The sequence below is a fragment of the Leuciscus leuciscus genome, assembly GCF_965113295.1.
Source record: "Leuciscus leuciscus genome assembly, chromosome: 3".
Classification (NCBI taxonomy): domain Eukaryota; kingdom Metazoa; phylum Chordata; class Actinopteri; order Cypriniformes; family Leuciscidae; genus Leuciscus; species Leuciscus leuciscus.
Window position 1 is genome coordinate 10,418,656 of NC_138727.1, and position 17,845 is coordinate 10,436,500.

At 36.3% G+C, this 17,845-nt stretch overlaps 1 protein-coding gene across 3 annotated transcripts in view; it reads right to left on the reverse strand.

The window, feature by feature from the left end:
* The window catches only part of sdk1b (sidekick cell adhesion molecule 1b), a 370,259-nt gene that overhangs the window by 121,433 nt on the left and 230,981 nt on the right, over nucleotides 1-17,845 (reverse strand). For all 3 annotated transcript variants that reach the window (XM_082163612.1, XM_082163613.1, XM_082163611.1), the window contains exons 7-9: nucleotides 12,531-12,687; nucleotides 10,571-10,677; nucleotides 9,571-9,718 (exon numbers count right to left, since the gene is read on the reverse strand). In XM_082163612.1, coding sequence (XP_082019738.1) covers nucleotides 9,571-9,718; nucleotides 10,571-10,677; nucleotides 12,531-12,687 — 412 coding nt within the window. The remainder of the gene's footprint in view (nucleotides 1-9,570; nucleotides 9,719-10,570; nucleotides 10,678-12,530; nucleotides 12,688-17,845) is intronic.

Genomic DNA, 17,845 nt, shown 5'->3' on the forward strand with positions numbered 1-17,845 from the left:
GCACGGCAGCTGACAGACGTGAATGAGCAGTGTTGTTGCCACGGACTTATCACTTATCTGCTTCTTTTTTGTTTTATATATTTAAAGAATTTGGGTTGACCATTTTCATTTCCATTCTTTTCTTGTGCTTATCACTTGTAATACTCACTATCAAAGAGCTTTAGTTTCTGTACTCTCTGTTCAGTTAATTTTACACATATAAAATTTTTTGTCATTCACTATATCATACTCGTTCTATTGTCTGACAAAAAAAATAGGAAATGAGAACAGCTTTATTGGACATTCGGCTATATTATAATATATTAAAATACAGTATGTGCGCATGAATTTGGAGAGAAAACATTAGGCAGGCAGAACGCAAGTATGACGTGATGACGTCATGAATATGCTAATTGACACATGACGTCATCTAGCGACATTTAGCTACTTTTTGGGCAGGCGTTAGCTACTTTCCTTTGAAAATAGTTGGCAACACTGGTCTGGAGATCAACAATCCAACTACACAAACTATCCTTAAAATCCTTCTTAAAATGTCAATACATGTTTACTTTCAAAATTGTAACTAACTGCATGTTTTCCTACCAATCATGTATTTTTTCCTCTTGTGTTTTATTTATTACTAATGACTGTTGTTAGAGCACTGTACTACAATTTCACGTCAGTAAATAAGTACCTATTTGACACGACTTGCCATCAGCTTTTTAATGGAAAACCCTAATAGAGGCTACAAGGTATTACAAGACCAGGTATAATATATAATATATTATATATTATACAGGTGTAAAAAGCATAATATTTATAAATAATATAAATAACTAATACTAATGAAAATAAACTATTATTTAAATGGTTCTATATCGCACTTTCAAAACATGGTTCTTTATGAAACCTTTTAAAAAGGGTTCTATTTAGCACTAAAAAGGGTACTTCTATTTTTACAAGCCAAAGAACCCAAATCTGGCACTGTTGAGAACCATAGAGCCAATTCAATAATCACAATCGGACAGAGAAGGAAGAGAGAAAAAAAAAATTTCAAATGAGGGAGGTATGGAGAGAGAAAGTGAGAACTAGATGAAGGGAAGAGCAGTGCGTGTCTGGAGATCTGAAGTTCAAAGAGTAATCAAGAGGAAAGAGTGAACATGGAAAAGAAATTTCATGCAGATAAGAGCAACAAGAAGACCAATTTCAACACTCTTTTAGAAATCACATGCTTCAATTTACACTCAAAACACAAGCCAAACAACCAAACTAGACAAGAACTGTACCTGCGTATAAAACTTTTTTCTCTCAGTTTTAAGTTGCAAATTATATCTGTTTTTGAAAATTTGAAAACTTTTTAGGCGATCTCCTAACTGTTCACTGACATGGAGACAAAGAACTAATCCCAGATTTGTTAGCAATGCAAATCCAGCACGTTCAAGCACAAAGAGAGATCCGAAAGCTGACAGGAGGGATAAAATGCATACAAATCTAGTAGAAAATAAAAAAAGTGTGCTTCAAAATGAATTCAGGACTTCCTAAGGACTTAAGATGTCCACTAAACTGCCTTCCACGTTTCTTAAAGACCTAAAAACATACAATCTTAAAGGTCCCATGGCATGAAAATTTTACTTTATGAGGTTTTTTAACATTAATATGAGTTAATGGCTAACTCGTTAACTAGCCAGTGGCTAGACATTTTGATAGGTGTAAACCAAGCCCTGGGTATTTTTGAGAAAATTAAAGCTCAGACGGGTTGATCTAGAATCTTCCCTTTATGTCGTCATAAGGGGAAAGGTTACCTCCCCTTTCTCTTCTTTGCTCGCAAAGAGAATTTGTCCCGCCCATGAGAAAATGTGCTGCGCGAGTGCGATATTGGTTTTTCCTCGAGAGACATCATGGCTTGCAAACGAGCGAAGCATGGCAGTTGCTCAGTGTTTGGATGTACAAATGAACACAAAAGTATTTTTTTCTTGCCAAAACTCGTTATGAAATCAATGCCGCTGTTACGCTGCACAACAAAGCTCTTACTGTACTTACCTCATGTTTGCATTGGTGAAATCATTAGTGAGAGTGCAGAAACTGCGTTGCAATGATAAGCTCTTCATTCACGCGATCAACAGGCTGTCAGCTGCTCAATGCTCATCACTGCAACCTTTTATGTGATGGGAATAGATCTAAATTCTTAAAGAACTTCTCACGATTCGTTAATCTCGATAGCTGTAATAGTAAAAACGTATAATAGCTGTAATAGTAAAAGTATTCGAGAGAGTTTCACATGTAATGCTAGCTATTTCATATGCAAGCATGTCAGCCAATCACAACAGTGGGCGTTTACACTGAAGTCTCACAACAGACACGCCCCTTCAAACAGAGTGTTCAAATCAGAGGCTAAAATCAGGCTAGGAAAAATTACAATTTTTGATCTTAAAAACATACTAACATTACAAAGGCACCCTAGGAAAAATTATAAAATAATAAAATAATCCATGTCATGGGACCTTTAAAGGGGACCTATTATGCCCCTTTTTACAAGATGTAATATAAGTCTCAGTTGTCCCCAGAATGTGTCTGTGAAGTTTCAGTTCAAAATACAAGGATCATGTATAATACCATGTTGGAAATGTTGGAAGGACATGCTGTTTTCATGCATGTATCTTTAAATGCAAATGAGCTGCTGCTTTCCTGAAGAGAGCGGATCCTGTATAGCTCGTGCCACTGAAACTCTACCAAAAACTAGAACATCTGTTTGGTTTTGATTATCATCTCGATCACGGTCACGCTCACATGACATTGCAGTTCTTCATCATCATGAAAGTTTATTATCTGCATGCGTTTTAAATCCATATCTGTCTGACACTTCTGATATATGGTTTTCTGAGCACACACATCTGAAGCAGGCACAGAGAAAGTTGGCTTTCAGACGGTGCATCCCGTGAGTATTAAACTAAGTTCTCTTTCACATCTTATTGCCTTTAGACTCTCAAATACACACAAGGTTATGTCAAAAACACACAAAGTTCAAATAAACTAGTGATGGGTCGGTCATGAACGATTCGTTCATCACGTGAACTAACTCAAAGGCCCACACAGAAGAAAATTAATAGTTGAATAAAGTCCTTGTTTTGGGGGGGGGGGGGGGTTTGTGCACAAAAAGTATTCTCGTCGCTTGATAAACTTAAGATTGAGCCACTGTAGTCACTTGGACTATTTTAAACATTGTCTTTACTAACTTTTCTGGACTGGCACGTTTCAATAACATAGAAGCATGGAGGAGTGAGACAGCTCTCAGATTTAATCAAAAATATCTTAATTTGTGTTCCAAAGATGAACGAAAGTCTTACGGGGTTGGAACAACATGAGGGTGAGTAATTACTGACAAAACTTTCATTTTTGGGTGAACTAACCCTTTAATTAATCGTTTCTGTTTCTCATAATTTGGCCTTTTCCTTGCATTGGCATTTTTTCTTATTCTAAATGCGATCAACATTTGATATGTTTGGGGAATTCGCTAACGTGTAACATTTTAAATACATTCTGCTGAAATTAACGAAATTAATGAAATGACTCGAAAAAATATTTGTTCATTTTGAGGAACGAGATTCAAAAATCCGAGTCAGTAAAATGATCCGAACTTCCCACTACTACTAAAATAAACACAGTAGGTTATGTCTGTGAATGTTAAAGGTGCTCTAAGTGATGCCGGGAGTGTTGACATTCAAATTGTTGTCAAACAAAACGGAGGCTCGCTAGACCCTCCCTCCTCCTCATCCCGTCTCCTCCCTCCTCCCCTCCCTTCCGGCATAAAGGAAAGTCAAAGTAGTCACTAAAAACAAAGTTAAGTTTTACTGATACTTCATTCAATGTGTAATGTCACCAAGTTAGATAAATGCTTTTATATATTGCAGAACAGAATGCAGAAAAAGAGAAACATTGTCTTAAAATCGTTTTGCCACTTGAGGTTATAACTATAACGTTAGCTCCCATACAAGGACGCAATAATTGCAAGATAACGTTAGCTTCGCGTTTCCCAGTGAGCATAAACAACGGCGGCGGCGTAAACAAATTTAGTCAAAGTTGTCAATAGCCTATAAATGAACATTCAAATCCATAACAAACAGTGGGTGAAAACAATCATTCACACAAATTGTCGCCCTACTGTGAATTTGCTTGACCATTTACAATAGAGATTGATCGCTAGCTGAAACATACATGTTGTATTCACCAAAGCTAACGCTGACTGCATAGTTCTAGCTAATTACATCCTTGTGTTGGTTTGGCGAACATGAACGTCAATTTAGAAAGAAAAATGGATTTACCTGTTCTGCAAAAACAGAGCAACTATGTCGGATTGGAAGCCCTTCTGCCGGCGGAGTTCTCGCCACATTTCGAGGGTTTTTCCGATGTAAATTCGGGACTTCGCGCGTTCCTTATCCTTGTCCCTCTTCTTTGCAATTTGTTCATCGGAACGTCGTCTCTTTAGCCGTGTGTCGGCCATAATTCAAACTTCCCTCTTCATGCTTCTCTCTCCTCCACACACCCCTTCATGTGCACGCGCACTAACCCCCAAACCACAACCCTCAAATGCTTCTTGTCGGTGATTGGCTGGAGCACTGTTTGTTGTGTTTCGTGGTGCGGGTTAGCCCAGTTTGATTTTGTTGCCGTTTGTGGAGCCTGTGGTGTCTACAGAGACCGCGTTTTTTTACAGTGTGTTCAGGGGACAGGCAGCTAGCGGATAGTGAGGAGATATTTGCTGTATGTGACAAAAAATGTTTTGGCCTAAAAAACGCGTGACATCACTTAGAGCACCTTTAAGTGCAGGGAAAGAAACCGCATGTGTATATTAGATCTGTGTATTAAAGTGAAAGCAGCGTAATATTCAGTACCTACTGCTATATCTGCTGTTAATATGAATCAAACAAACAAAGAAAAACAGAAAATCACTCACTGCTCTTGATTTAATGAAAATAAATGTCTTACTTGAATGCTGCTGTTAATTGCTCTGGTGAGGAGATAAACGGCGGACTGTGTAAAGCTCACTCAAGGCGGGTCTATGCTAATAGGGCAGTTGTGGGCGGGGCCTAGGCATATGTGACATCACACTGCTAGAATCTGCAAAGGGCTTGTTCTGAGAAACTGATTATGATTTATGGAGATTAAAACAAAGACGAGTTAGTGAATTTTTACCATTATTGGGTGGTTGTGTACACACACACTGCCGACACACATTTATCTTCGAACACCATGTAAAAGTGAATTTTTAATAATGAGTCCCCTTTAAAAAAAAAAATTGTATTTTATCTTAAAAAAAAAAAAATTATGTGTAGCTTTGTGCAGGGAACATAAAGTTTATGTACCCTGCACAAAGCCACACATTAAAATAAAATAAAATATTCAACATTTTCCACTTTCAGTATACTGCACACTACAGGTTGAAACAGAGCACATTATGCAATGATAAATGTTTTAAATAGTAGTGTACTACATTGTTGTCTCAAAACTTCACTAGGCTGCATGTTTAATTTAGTGTGTCACTTCCAGTTATGAAATTTCTTTAATCCAATGTTGCATACATGTCAGTTTGGAACAACACAAGGATGAAAAAATAATTAAAATAATTAAGCATCAATCACAAAAAATAATTAAGCATCAATCACACTACATTACTTAAACAATTTGCACTCTACTTACAATCACTATAACTCACTATAGATCTTGTTTCTTTGATAGAGTAACGCATTTCACGTACGAATGGCCTTTGAAATGAAGACCGTCTCATAAGTTTGACTGACAGCCGGCGAGGTGAGCTATCCTCAGATGCTGACAGTAAAGCTTGATGAGTAGACGTGTCGACCCCGCTACTAACAGTCCAAGAATCTGGAGCGTAGCATCAACAACTGCAGGACGTGCCGGTTTCATTTAGAGAATCAATAAATGTCATAAAGCACATCATTGCCGTGGGGGCCAACTGATGAAATCAGTCTAAAGACAGTAGACAGTGATTGATGAAACACTATTTTCAATGTAAGCATGTGTGTCTGTGTGTGTGTGTGTGTGTGTGTGTGTGTGTGTGTGTGTGTGTGTGTGTGTGTGTGTGTGTGTGTGTGTGTGTGTGTGTGTTTAAGAGTGTACAGATGAGGGCTGTCTGACTTTTTGTTGTCAATATATATATATATATATATATATATATATATATATATATATATATATATATATATATATATATATATATATATTGATCCTTTAAAGGCAGGGTAGGTAGGTTTTTTCTAAAAAAAAAAACATTCCAAATTTTATTAAACTGTCTTTATATACCAATACATAATTAAAATGTAAGTACTCTGAAAAAAAGAGTATAAAAATCGAGTCTCTGTAGACCTTTTAATCTGCAATAAACACAGCTCATTATTTCCATTCACTCCACCCCTCCCTTCTGAGCTCCTTCCAAAGCCACGCCCCCAAAACACATGAACGCGCGACGACAAACGCTCAGGATCAGCTGGAAGACGCATTTATTTACTTACTTATTTATTTACCTGAGACGAGTGGAGAGGAAGGAGCGCAGTGCATGCAGTGACATCATGTCAGAATCACATGTAATAAAATACCTAACTTTATCACTATAAATATAAACAAAAAAGATGGCTTTTAGTACTCACTATCAAGCTAGCATATCGATACTGGTAAAGTTTAAAATATATTTAGTTTGATTTGGTAACGAGCTATATTTATAGGTAACGAGCTATATTTATAAGGCAAAGCTAAAAACAGGTTGCATTGATACACGTTTTTCCATTACCATCAGTTACACTGTGATTAGGGGTGGCTCGATACCACTTTTTCATGTCCGATACCGATACCGATAACACACAATTGAGTATCTGTCGATACCGATACCGATACAATACCATATATTTTTTTCTTAATTAAGCTGTTAATAACACATTTGTCAGGAGGATGCACTGTGCTTAACCTAGCCATCTAAAAAGCATCATGCTCAAACAGTGCAATAAATGTTCTATATAAGTAGCCCACAACATGACTCAGTTGTGCAATACTGCTGCTTAATTTTTATTAAAACAATTTTTAAACAGAACTTGTAGCAGCATTTTTAATTATTCAGCACCATTCAATTAATGAAATTTAAAGTGCAACTGTGCAAATAAATCAAAAATTATAATTCCAGTGCCAAAAACTGGATGTAACACAAAACTCTTATGTAGTCATAGGGCTGTACCCGACTATTCGAATATTCGTTCGGTGGGTTGGTATTCGATTTGAGAATTTGACATTCGAATATTCGTTTTTTTTTTTTTTTTTTTTTTTACACCTGGCATCCCCCTCGAAATGGTTCTCATTCGCGCTTGAATATGTTCAACACTATAAAATCTGACGAAATATAGATAGACACACGAGACGAGACACGTTCAGAATGAATAAACTTTGAATAAACTACAGAACAGCGCGAGTGGGAAGCGGCGCGCCTCACGCGGGCAGGGCTTATATGCTCCGAGAACTCTTTTTTACAACTATCTTATAAGGCCTAGCCATTTTTAATAGGATGGACAGTTGAAGGAACCCAACCTCGTTATTTGATGCTTCTTGAGTTGGCCTACTAAAGTGTTCCTGCAACGGTAGTATTCTCTGGCTAGAGCGCAGAACAGCGGAGTTTGTATGGACAGAAGTGCATGCCTGCGAGCTTGTATTTTGGGTTAAGCTGCGTTGCTTTGACATTGTGGAAAATAGAACAATAGAAACAAAATGTATTAAGCTTTTTACCCCTTATTATCAATCTAAATTAATCTCATTTTTAATTTAACTTAATTTCGTTTTTCTTTATTTAAATTTCGTTTTTCTTTATTTAAATTTCGTTTTTTTCTTTATTTAAATTTCGTTTTTCTTTATTTAAATCTACCCTTTACTGTGTCAGTAATTTGTTAGTCAGAAAAATATTAGACTACCTTATTAAAAGTATTGCTTAAGTTAACAGACCTGTGTGTGTGTGTGTTACGTGCGAGTGTATTTACTTTGTGTTGTTCATGGGGAAGATGCGTTTTATATCACTAGTGCAGTAATCCGTTCTCGGAGCATAAGCCGTGCCCGCGTGAGGCGCGCCGCTTCCTGCTCGCGCTGTTCTGTAGTTTATTAATTATGAACGTATCGTGTCTTATTTTAAATAACTCCACACAGCTGACATGATAACTTAATTGCTGAGAGGGCTTACCTCACTCACCTCTAGCTACCGTTCACGTGATGCCAGTGTTGCCAAGTCCGCGGTCTCTCCCACCCCGAAACGCGATTGGCTATTTTTAAGAAGCCATTGGACGGGATTTGTATGTGAAAATCTGGCAACGCTGCGTGACGCGTGTTGCTCATCTCTCTTTACGGCATGTCTCTCAGGTGTTGTTAAGCATTTGTATGACAATTTAGGACTAAGGGACGTGATCGTATCGGATCGGGTTATACTCCCGCGATTCATGCAATATCCGATCCAGTGATTTTGGCCAGTATCGGACTAATACCGATACCGAATATCGGATCGGCGCACCCCTAACTGTGATGAAGGTGAATTTTGTGTAAGATTCATAATAGGCTACGGTGTTTTGCATGTAAGAGTTTCCATGATGAAAACATTGTTGACTGATGAGGACTAACGTTACACTCCGGAGACAAGCCTACCGCATCGTCGGTTTGAGGACAGGTCCGGGGTCGAGGGCGAAGCAGAGGAGGTCGTTCAAGAGTGCGGGCAACCAGGGTCCGAGGAAGTAGTTTTTGCCTTGTTTGCCTTCGCTGACTGCATATGCAGGTGCTTTGAATTTTGAATGCTCTTTCTCTGCCATAATTTTACTCTTCGTAGGTTTTGCGCCTCTCTTGCACTCCTCAAATCAAACGGGTGCGCGCGCATATGGGCAGATCTTTTAGCAACAGTGGTGGTAGCCATGGTTGCGAGAGTGAGTGACAGTCGCCCAAACCAATCAATTGTTTCGTCCCGGATGGAAATAATGAGCTGTGTTTATTGCAGATTAAAAGGTGTACAGTCACTCGATTTTTATACTCTCTTTTTCAGAGCACTTACATTTTAATTATGTATTGGTATATAAAGACAGTTTAAACAAATTAGAATTTTTTTTTTTTTGAAAAATACTACCTACCCTACCTTTAAATTATTAATTCACTTAAAGATGAAAATTCTGTGTTCATTTAGTAACCATCATGTCATTCCAGACCTATAAGACTGACTGACTTATGTCGAAAACAAAAAGAGAAATTTTAAACTATGACTTTCAGAGAATAATGGTGTGTTCCTCACATGAGTCGTAAGAACGTCTTATTTTCTTACGAATCAGTTCTCATTCAATCACAATCTACTGAAAAGAATGAGCAGAATATTCATCAAAAAGACAAATATTTTATCGAAGAAAGCCATAAAGGATTGGAAAACAAATGATAGGAGTCAGTAAATGATGACTTAAGCGTCCTTTTTAGACAAAACCATTTACATAATAAATTAGAGCAGGTTTTAGTCAATATCCATTGATCTTTTTTACAGGACAAGCCTCACAGATGTCAAAATGTCAAATGGCAACTTACACCCGATGGTTAGGAATGATCTTGAAGCCGTCTCTGAACCATGTGACCTGAGGGCGAGGGTAACTGCTCACAGCAGGGGGATTCAGGATAGCGGCTCTTCCCTGAGAGACCGTTTTCCTCTGTTCTAGTTCCGCAAAGTTATCCATGTCTAGGAGAGAGAGAGACTATGATTTAGGTTGCAATATGAGGCACATTTAACATCTCATAAGTATGTTGCTCTTTTTCGGATACCAACATTCTCTGTCATTTTGTTGAAACTATAAAGATCTTTTTAATGAGATCTGAGAGCTTTCTGTCCCTCCATTGACAGCTACACTACTGCCACTTTCAAGCTCCAAAAAGGTAGTCAAGACATCATTAAAGTAATCCATGTGACTCCAGTGGTTTAACCTCAATTTTATGAAGAGTGCTTTGCTTGCGCAAAAAAACAACAACCATAATTTACCACTTTATTTACAAAATATGAATATCCAACACGCATTCACGAGAGCATCATGATGCATGTGTGTTGTGACTGTCAATGGAGGGACAGAAAACTCTCAGATTTCAGTAAAAAGATCTCAATTTGAGTTCCAAAGATGAACTAAAGTCTTACGAGTTTGGAACAACATAAGGGTGAGAAATTAAAGGCATAACTTTCATTTTAGGCTTCTGTGGTATAATGATTTTATCACAGTGTAGGATGTTTAAGGCACTCCAAACACCCCTTGACCACGGTCAAATAATTTGAATACATGGCCTTCAGTGGCTTTTGCCGTAATATACTTGTATATCTGTCCCGAACACCAGCTGCATTACAAAGAGTAAATTAAGTGTACTGGATTGACAGCATATTTAAAAATTACTGGAGTGTTTCCTGAATGTCACTTCTAGTTCTTCCCCTATGGGACACTGTGCTACATGCATATGAGTGTGTTCTAGGTGAGTGTGGTGATGTGTGAAATCCATTTGTGCTTCAGCCTCCCAGACTCCCTTTCTAACAACATACACATGTACTTACAAGCCACACGAACATCAGCTCTCGTCTGGATCAGCGCTCCCATCCTGTTCCTCACCGCGCACTGATACAAACCCGTGTCCTTGCGGTTTAACAATGTGATCGTGTACCTGGAAGAAAGGAAGAGAGCTGGGATTTACATAGTGCTTACTTGAGTAATGGATATGTTCTTGCTGTGCAGTATACTGCACACTACATCTTTTTTTTTTGTGTGAAACAGGGCACATTATGCAATGATAAATGTTACAAATAGTAGCGTAGTACATTGTTGTCTCATAACCTCACTAGGCTGCATGTTTAATTTAGTGAGTCACTTCCAGTTATGACATTTCTTTAATCCACTGTTGCATAAAAATATCTTAACTTCTCCCTTTTGGATCAAATAATGAGCCAAGGAAGAAAATCTGGAGTGAGAGATATTATTACAGGTTCATTCTTCACACTGTAATTAAAAGGTCATTTTATTTGCATTGCATTGTGGAATAAAGTATACTACACATGCGCTTGTTATGCATACCGTTGACCATATAGTATGAGTAGTATGTTACTATGCTATTTCAAACACATCCCAAAACCTGGCTCTACATTATATAATTGTCAAATATGTGTTATCTGAACCTGCAACATGATTTCCTCAATGTGTACAATAAGCAGTTCAATAAACATTCAAGAAGTTTGAATGTGAACGCTAACAAGTGCTTGGATTTATGAGCAGATGGATGTGAGTGTGTGTTGTTTAACAAGAACGATTACAAGCCCACAGGGTCAGAGCTGCCCAGATCTGTGTTGATTCGGTTTTTACAGATGACTGTTTAATGCAGAACTGATGGTTCACATGGACTAAACGTGGAATCAACTTTGCTGATTAAACGCACGATTCTGAAGAACACTGGAAAACATTACATTTCGAAATGACTCTCAAGATGAAATAGAAAGGGAAATCATACAGGTTTAGTATTAGTGTTATTTTCGTATTATTTCTTGTTTTATTAATATTTAGTTTTATTAAAATTGAGTTTTTTATAAATATTTGAATTTGCCTTTACTCTTATATTGTCAAAATTAAACATTTTAATTGTAACATTTTATTTTTAATACGTTTATTTGCTTGTGTCACGTGTATAAGTTGTTTCTTTTATTTTTATTTTATTTATTTATTTACAATTATTAATTTTAGTGCTTCAACTTAATTTTACTTCAGTTAGTCTGCAAGGCAACATTTCTAATTTTCATGTAATAATTATATTTAATTTCACCTAAAATGTTTTTAATAGTTTTTGTTAACAATAATGTTTGTTTGTTTTTTGTAACAAAGTAAAATAATTTTTACGGTTGCTTTGATCAACTTTCTGTTGAATAAAAGTATTAACTCCTCCCAACATGAGCAAATTATTACAATTTGAATTTTTCAGTGAACTATCCCCATTGAAGTCACATTGTTTGGCTTTAAAATAGATGAAAACAGACCTCATCGCTCATCTTGCTAACACTGTTCTTATTATACACCATTTCTTTATTATACACAACTCTGAGGTCAGTCTAATAATAATGTCTCCAAAACACGAGGGGTCAAAGATGGATGACCAGACACGAGAAAGAGGCCAAAGAAGGAAACAGTACAAATGAGATCCCAAAGGACTCTGCACTGTCTATATTATTTTATATTGTAGCACTATTGTCTGCTGTACAATCTCCAACACAGAATCCAATGACCTCAGTACATGGGTGCAAGTTAGGATAATGGTTACTCATACCAAAACAGTGCTATAAAAACTACTTTAAAAATCCCATTAAATCAAAATGTGAAATTTGTGGCTTGAGTTTTATGTTTTGCTGCTTTATGCAGACTTCATGATCCTCAAAGATCGCCAAGTTAAAGTTCATAATGGCGTGTTTCATGAACTTGGTTTCGCATAAGACATGTAAACAGCAAACAGACAGCAGAGAGTGTGTTCATTGTTACCTGTACTCTGGTGTGTATTCAGTGATGTCTGTGCTGTTTCTCATCCATTTGAACTCCAGCGGCCAGCTGCCCTCAGCCAGACAGGTGAGCACGAGTCTGTTCCCCTCCAGATGTGTTTGTGCACCCCCTACCTCGGTTTTAAAGTACGGAGCGATGTCTGTGAAGAGAACATCAATAACGGAATGAAAACCCATGTTTAATTTTGATGTAATGAACAGGTAAGCTTAACTAAATATGCAAATATGGCTAATTATGATGCATGAATAAAAGCACACTGAGCGTAAGAATAAAGTGCTGACCATGATATTTCAAAAAGTCCAGATAAGCCAATAAAAGCCAAATACTACTCTGATTAATGACCAATATATCACCCAGGCTGATTCATCAGCCAATATTTGGCCATTTCGAAACTGATAACTGTGCCTGAGTACACATTAAAAGTACATCTCATTATATGAGAATATATGGATGGATGGATAGATGGATAGATAGATATGAGGTCAATACATGGGAAAAGCCATTCAGGTTCGGTTACAGAAATGTAAGCCTAGCTGCCACTAGTTGCAGAAACTACATACTTCACCTTTAAAGAGAATATGAATGACAATTTGGACTTTTTTTCTCAGAATTGCGAGTTTGTTTGAATTAGAATTGCTTGCGACTCTGAGAAGAAAAGTCCAAATTGTGTTTCAAAAGTTCTGAGTTCATATCTCGCAATTCTCAATCAATTCTGAATGGTGAGGGGAAAAAAAAAGTGTGAATTGTGAGACAAACTCAGAATTGTCAGATAAAAAGTCGCAATTACCATTTTTATTTTTTGTTCTGTGGCTGAAATAATGTAGATATGAAAAAGCGTTTTATTTAACACTGAAAATATCAACACTTCACCGTTAAATAATCATTCGAAATGGCTGACTCTTTCTATATTAGGCTTACTGATGCCCTCTCTAAACACAGTTTTACATATGAGTCCTTGGGCTGTAGCAAAAAGATTTAGGCCATAAAAAAATGAAATATACTTCTGAGAACATCTGCAAATACACACTGCTCCTAGAGACAAAGTTAATGTGGAGGGAAAAGTATTTATTTGTCACAAGAATGCCACCATGTCAGTAGTGCACAGTTTTTGCCACACAAATCCGGACCTAATAAACTCAGAAAAAGATCTCAAAGGGACTTTCACTCTGGTGCTTTGTAAGAAACTTGTGTCAAGGCCTTTGTGTATTGTGAATCTAATCTCGCCATCTAAAGTCAGAATGGCTTCAGATAACATCAATAATTCTGAAGAAGTGACCATTAGAAAACAGTAGGGAAGGCATGTGACCTGAGATGAGACTGATAATATGAGCTCTCCCGCTCTCTCTAAATTGAATGGAAGCCTGTGTGCAATTCAAACTACATGAATACAGTATGTGTCAAAAGATAAAAATATTCCATTCAGTCTTGGAATATTCTCAGATATACTGTAAGCTCTGTTGCAAAAAGCAGGTAACAATTTAGCAATTTGATGAAAGTATTTTTAGTTAAAGTCCCCCTGTAGTCCAAAATTGTATCCCTTAAAAATCATTTTTGATCACCAAAATGACATATTTAAATGTAATAAACATATTTAAATCTTCATTCCTTAAATTAGATTCTCTCGTTGACAATCACACGTTGACCTGATTGGTTACAAGGTAGTTTGTGACGTCAGAAACACCAGCGATTTCAAACCGCGTCTTTGGTTCACTGCAGTTTCAAGGAGAAAGTACTCAGCAATGGTGTTGACGTGATTTTGCACATGGTTGGTCTTAAAGCATATTACAGTTTTTCTCAATTGCTAAAACACTAAAACCCATTGGCTGAACAAAGTTCTCAGTTGACTGAACTCATTTAGCTAATTGTGCAGTCTGTTGTCAATACCTTAAACCATTTCACATGGTAAAACACAATTTGCAGATCTCACTTAGACTTTTCAGCAAAACTCTAAACACATTCTCATTCTCAAAACACATTCTGCACTCTAATGCACATGTCATCCACACTGGTAAACACAAGTGGCAACAATCAAATACAAATAGAGAACACACGTCATTGATTGAACACAACCACTCAAAATTTAGAAAGGAGGAGGGACAATATTGCTTGTGATGTCGACGAAGTGCTCTGGCCTGGCCTGACCCAGCCCAAAGACAAGAAGAAGCACACTGATCACATCTTTTCTCTTTTGATTTTTGTCCCTTTTAGTATTGTATACTGTAGTACAGTGCATTGTAGGCTGTATACTGTACAATGAACAAATTGTATGGCCCTGAACATTGTGCTTTCCATTTGTTAACAGTACTGACTGCTCAATAGATTGTGACTGGTTGCAGGTTCATATCAACAAAGAACAAGGATTACAGTATCACATAGACAAAGGACAAGTTTGTGAGATGCAGGGTACAGTACTGTAAAAATAGGGGTACAAGGAGGAAGAGCAAAAAATTAAATTGCAAAGCAGAGTAGTAATTTCTGATCAATTTTGAGCTACTATGATAGAACATGTTTTCGTTCATCAAAAGACAATGACGGAAAAATATAAAATTTGTTTTGAGATTAAAAATGTACTTCTCCCTAAGAACTATATGTTTTTGTTTTGTTTTTGTTTTTTTACTTTTCTTTTTATTTCCTTTTATCAAGTGCAGTCATACAGTATGTCACAAATGAACTTTTTGATGGTACAGTAAGGTGTCACGGGTAAGTCTACAAACAGAATAGCAGTCCGTAGATATCTTTCGAGAACTATATGTTTTGAACAATGTGTTTTCTTATTTTTTGGTGTATTGTTTACTGACTGCTTGATAGTGTATATCATTTTGATCACTTTGTTTATGATTTGAGAGCAGTGTTTGATTTTGAACACAGGTAAAAAACACAGGCGAAAGTTTCATTTTGCAAGAGGAGTCAGAGGTTTGGTAAATAGTGCTTGAAGATGAGGTTTTGTGTTCAGTGTTTTCAGAAAATGGAGCAAGGTTTCAGAAATTGTGTTTTAGCAATTGAGAAAAACTGTAAAAACATCACATAGACATAAAAACAACTTTAAAAGCTGGATTTTCACCACAGGGGGACGTTAACAACTTGGCTTTAGCATGTTGCTAAGCTAACAATGTGATACTTTCATACAATTTGATCTGAAATTGAAAAATATTTTAGTAGATACTTTTCAGTACTGAATTAAGAATGCACTGATATTGAAACTTTAGCAAATATCAATAATAACACAACTATTTTCATATGACGGTCACTAACCAATGTGAACTACATTTCTAATCTAGTTATCTATTATTCTAATTATCAGCTCTAATCTGCTAAATGCGACTAAAAGGCATGAAATATAAAGATATTATAAACATTATCATCATTATTTTCTGTATAGCTGCTTTGAAACTATGTGTATTATGAAAGACGCTATACAAATAAATTTGACTTGACTTTAATATGATAATGCATATGAAAGAGGCATCCATTAGAAAAAACTATATTGTGTAAATGAGAATGAAAAGTAATCTTAAAAGAAAAGAATTAAAGGGCTATTACTTTAAAAAAGTGCAAGATGATGGCAAAAGTCATTTCAATCTTGATATGTCATAAGTATTTAATTACTTTAATTCTTCGAAATCAGCCAAAAACGATATATAGTGCCAATAAATGAACAAAGCATATTGTATATTTATTTACGTTTGACATCTCAACTACATCCACCATCAACAGAGCTGGTTGCAATGCATTCTGGGATTGAATTGTCCGCTATGTATACACCTGATGCTATCGGATTTGTGCTAAACAAGGTGTTTTAGAAGGCAGCATGATATTGCTGTGTACTTTTTGGAACAGTCTTCTCGTTTGGTGTGTGTGCCCATTGAAGCATCCCAGGTCAACATTCTTACTGTCTCTGCGGGAAAAAATTACTTCGGTCTGCTATTATGAAGCTAAAGGCCAATGCCTCAGTGCCTCCCACCACACTTGTTAGCAAATTACTTGCCATTTAGCAGACACTTTCATAAAAAAAATTTTTTTTTAAAAAGACTAATTGCAGAAACAGCCCTCCTGAAGCCACTAAGTGCTTTGCTTAAACGAACAAAGGTGATAAAACAGAAATGTGAAGGATTAACTCTTGATAACTAAAAAAGATTTTTGAGTGATGTTTGCCTATGCAAAACTAGTCACCATTCATGTTCGTATATGGTGTGGGATGAGTTATGTTTCAAAATTGCACACTTACACTTTAAATTTAACACTTTAATACTTCAAATAATTTGAATTCAAATTCCTTTATATATATATATATATATATTTCAGAAGCATGAAGTGCTCTGAAAATGTCCTGGTAGACGGCTGCGTTGAGTGGACAGCACAGTGGACCAACACCAGCCGATGACATGGCTCCCCAAACCAACACAGACTGTGGAAACTTCACACTGGACTTCAAGCATCTTGGATTGTGTGCCTCTCCATTCTTCCTCCAGACTCTGGGACCTTGGTTTCCAAATGAGATGCAAAATTTGCTCTCATCAGAAAAGAGGACTTTGGTCCACTGTGCTTTTATTAAATCCAGAGTCAACGCAGCCGTCCACCAGGACATTTTCAGAGCACTTCATGCTTCCTTCATTTTCCAGCAGGACTGGCACCTGCCCACACGGCCAAAAGAACCAAAACCTGGTTCAATGACCATGGTATTACTGTGTAATTACTGTGTGATTTCATGTAATATTCAAATTTTTTGAAATCCTGTTTTCGTGGGTTTTATGAGCTGGAAGCCCAAATTATGTACAAATAAAAAACTAAATACTTGAAATCGTTTAAGTTGTGGGCCCTGAATCTATAATCTATGGAAGTTTAACGTTCTGAATGGAATTATGGAAATAAATACACTTTTCCATGATATTCAAATTTTTTGGAAAGGGTCTGTATATATATATATATATATATATATATATATATATATATATATAAAATATAAATTCCATTCAAAAATGCATTCAAGACAATTCATAATAAAATAATAATGAATTCTTGAAAAGAACACAAGTAGTTTGGCATAATCTTTTATATTTAAATCATTTAAAATATATATATAAACAATTTTAAAATCATTTTAACAAAACTGCTTATTAATATTTTAAAACCTTTGTACACCAAATAAAAGGTCATGTGGTGCAACCAGGGTTATTTTCGTTGACTAAAACTATAAAAAAAATCCTTGATTCCTTGAAAATTCCTTGAAATAAAATAAACATTAACAGTTGAAGTACTAAAATAACTAAAACTAAATTACTTAATACATTAAAAAAAAC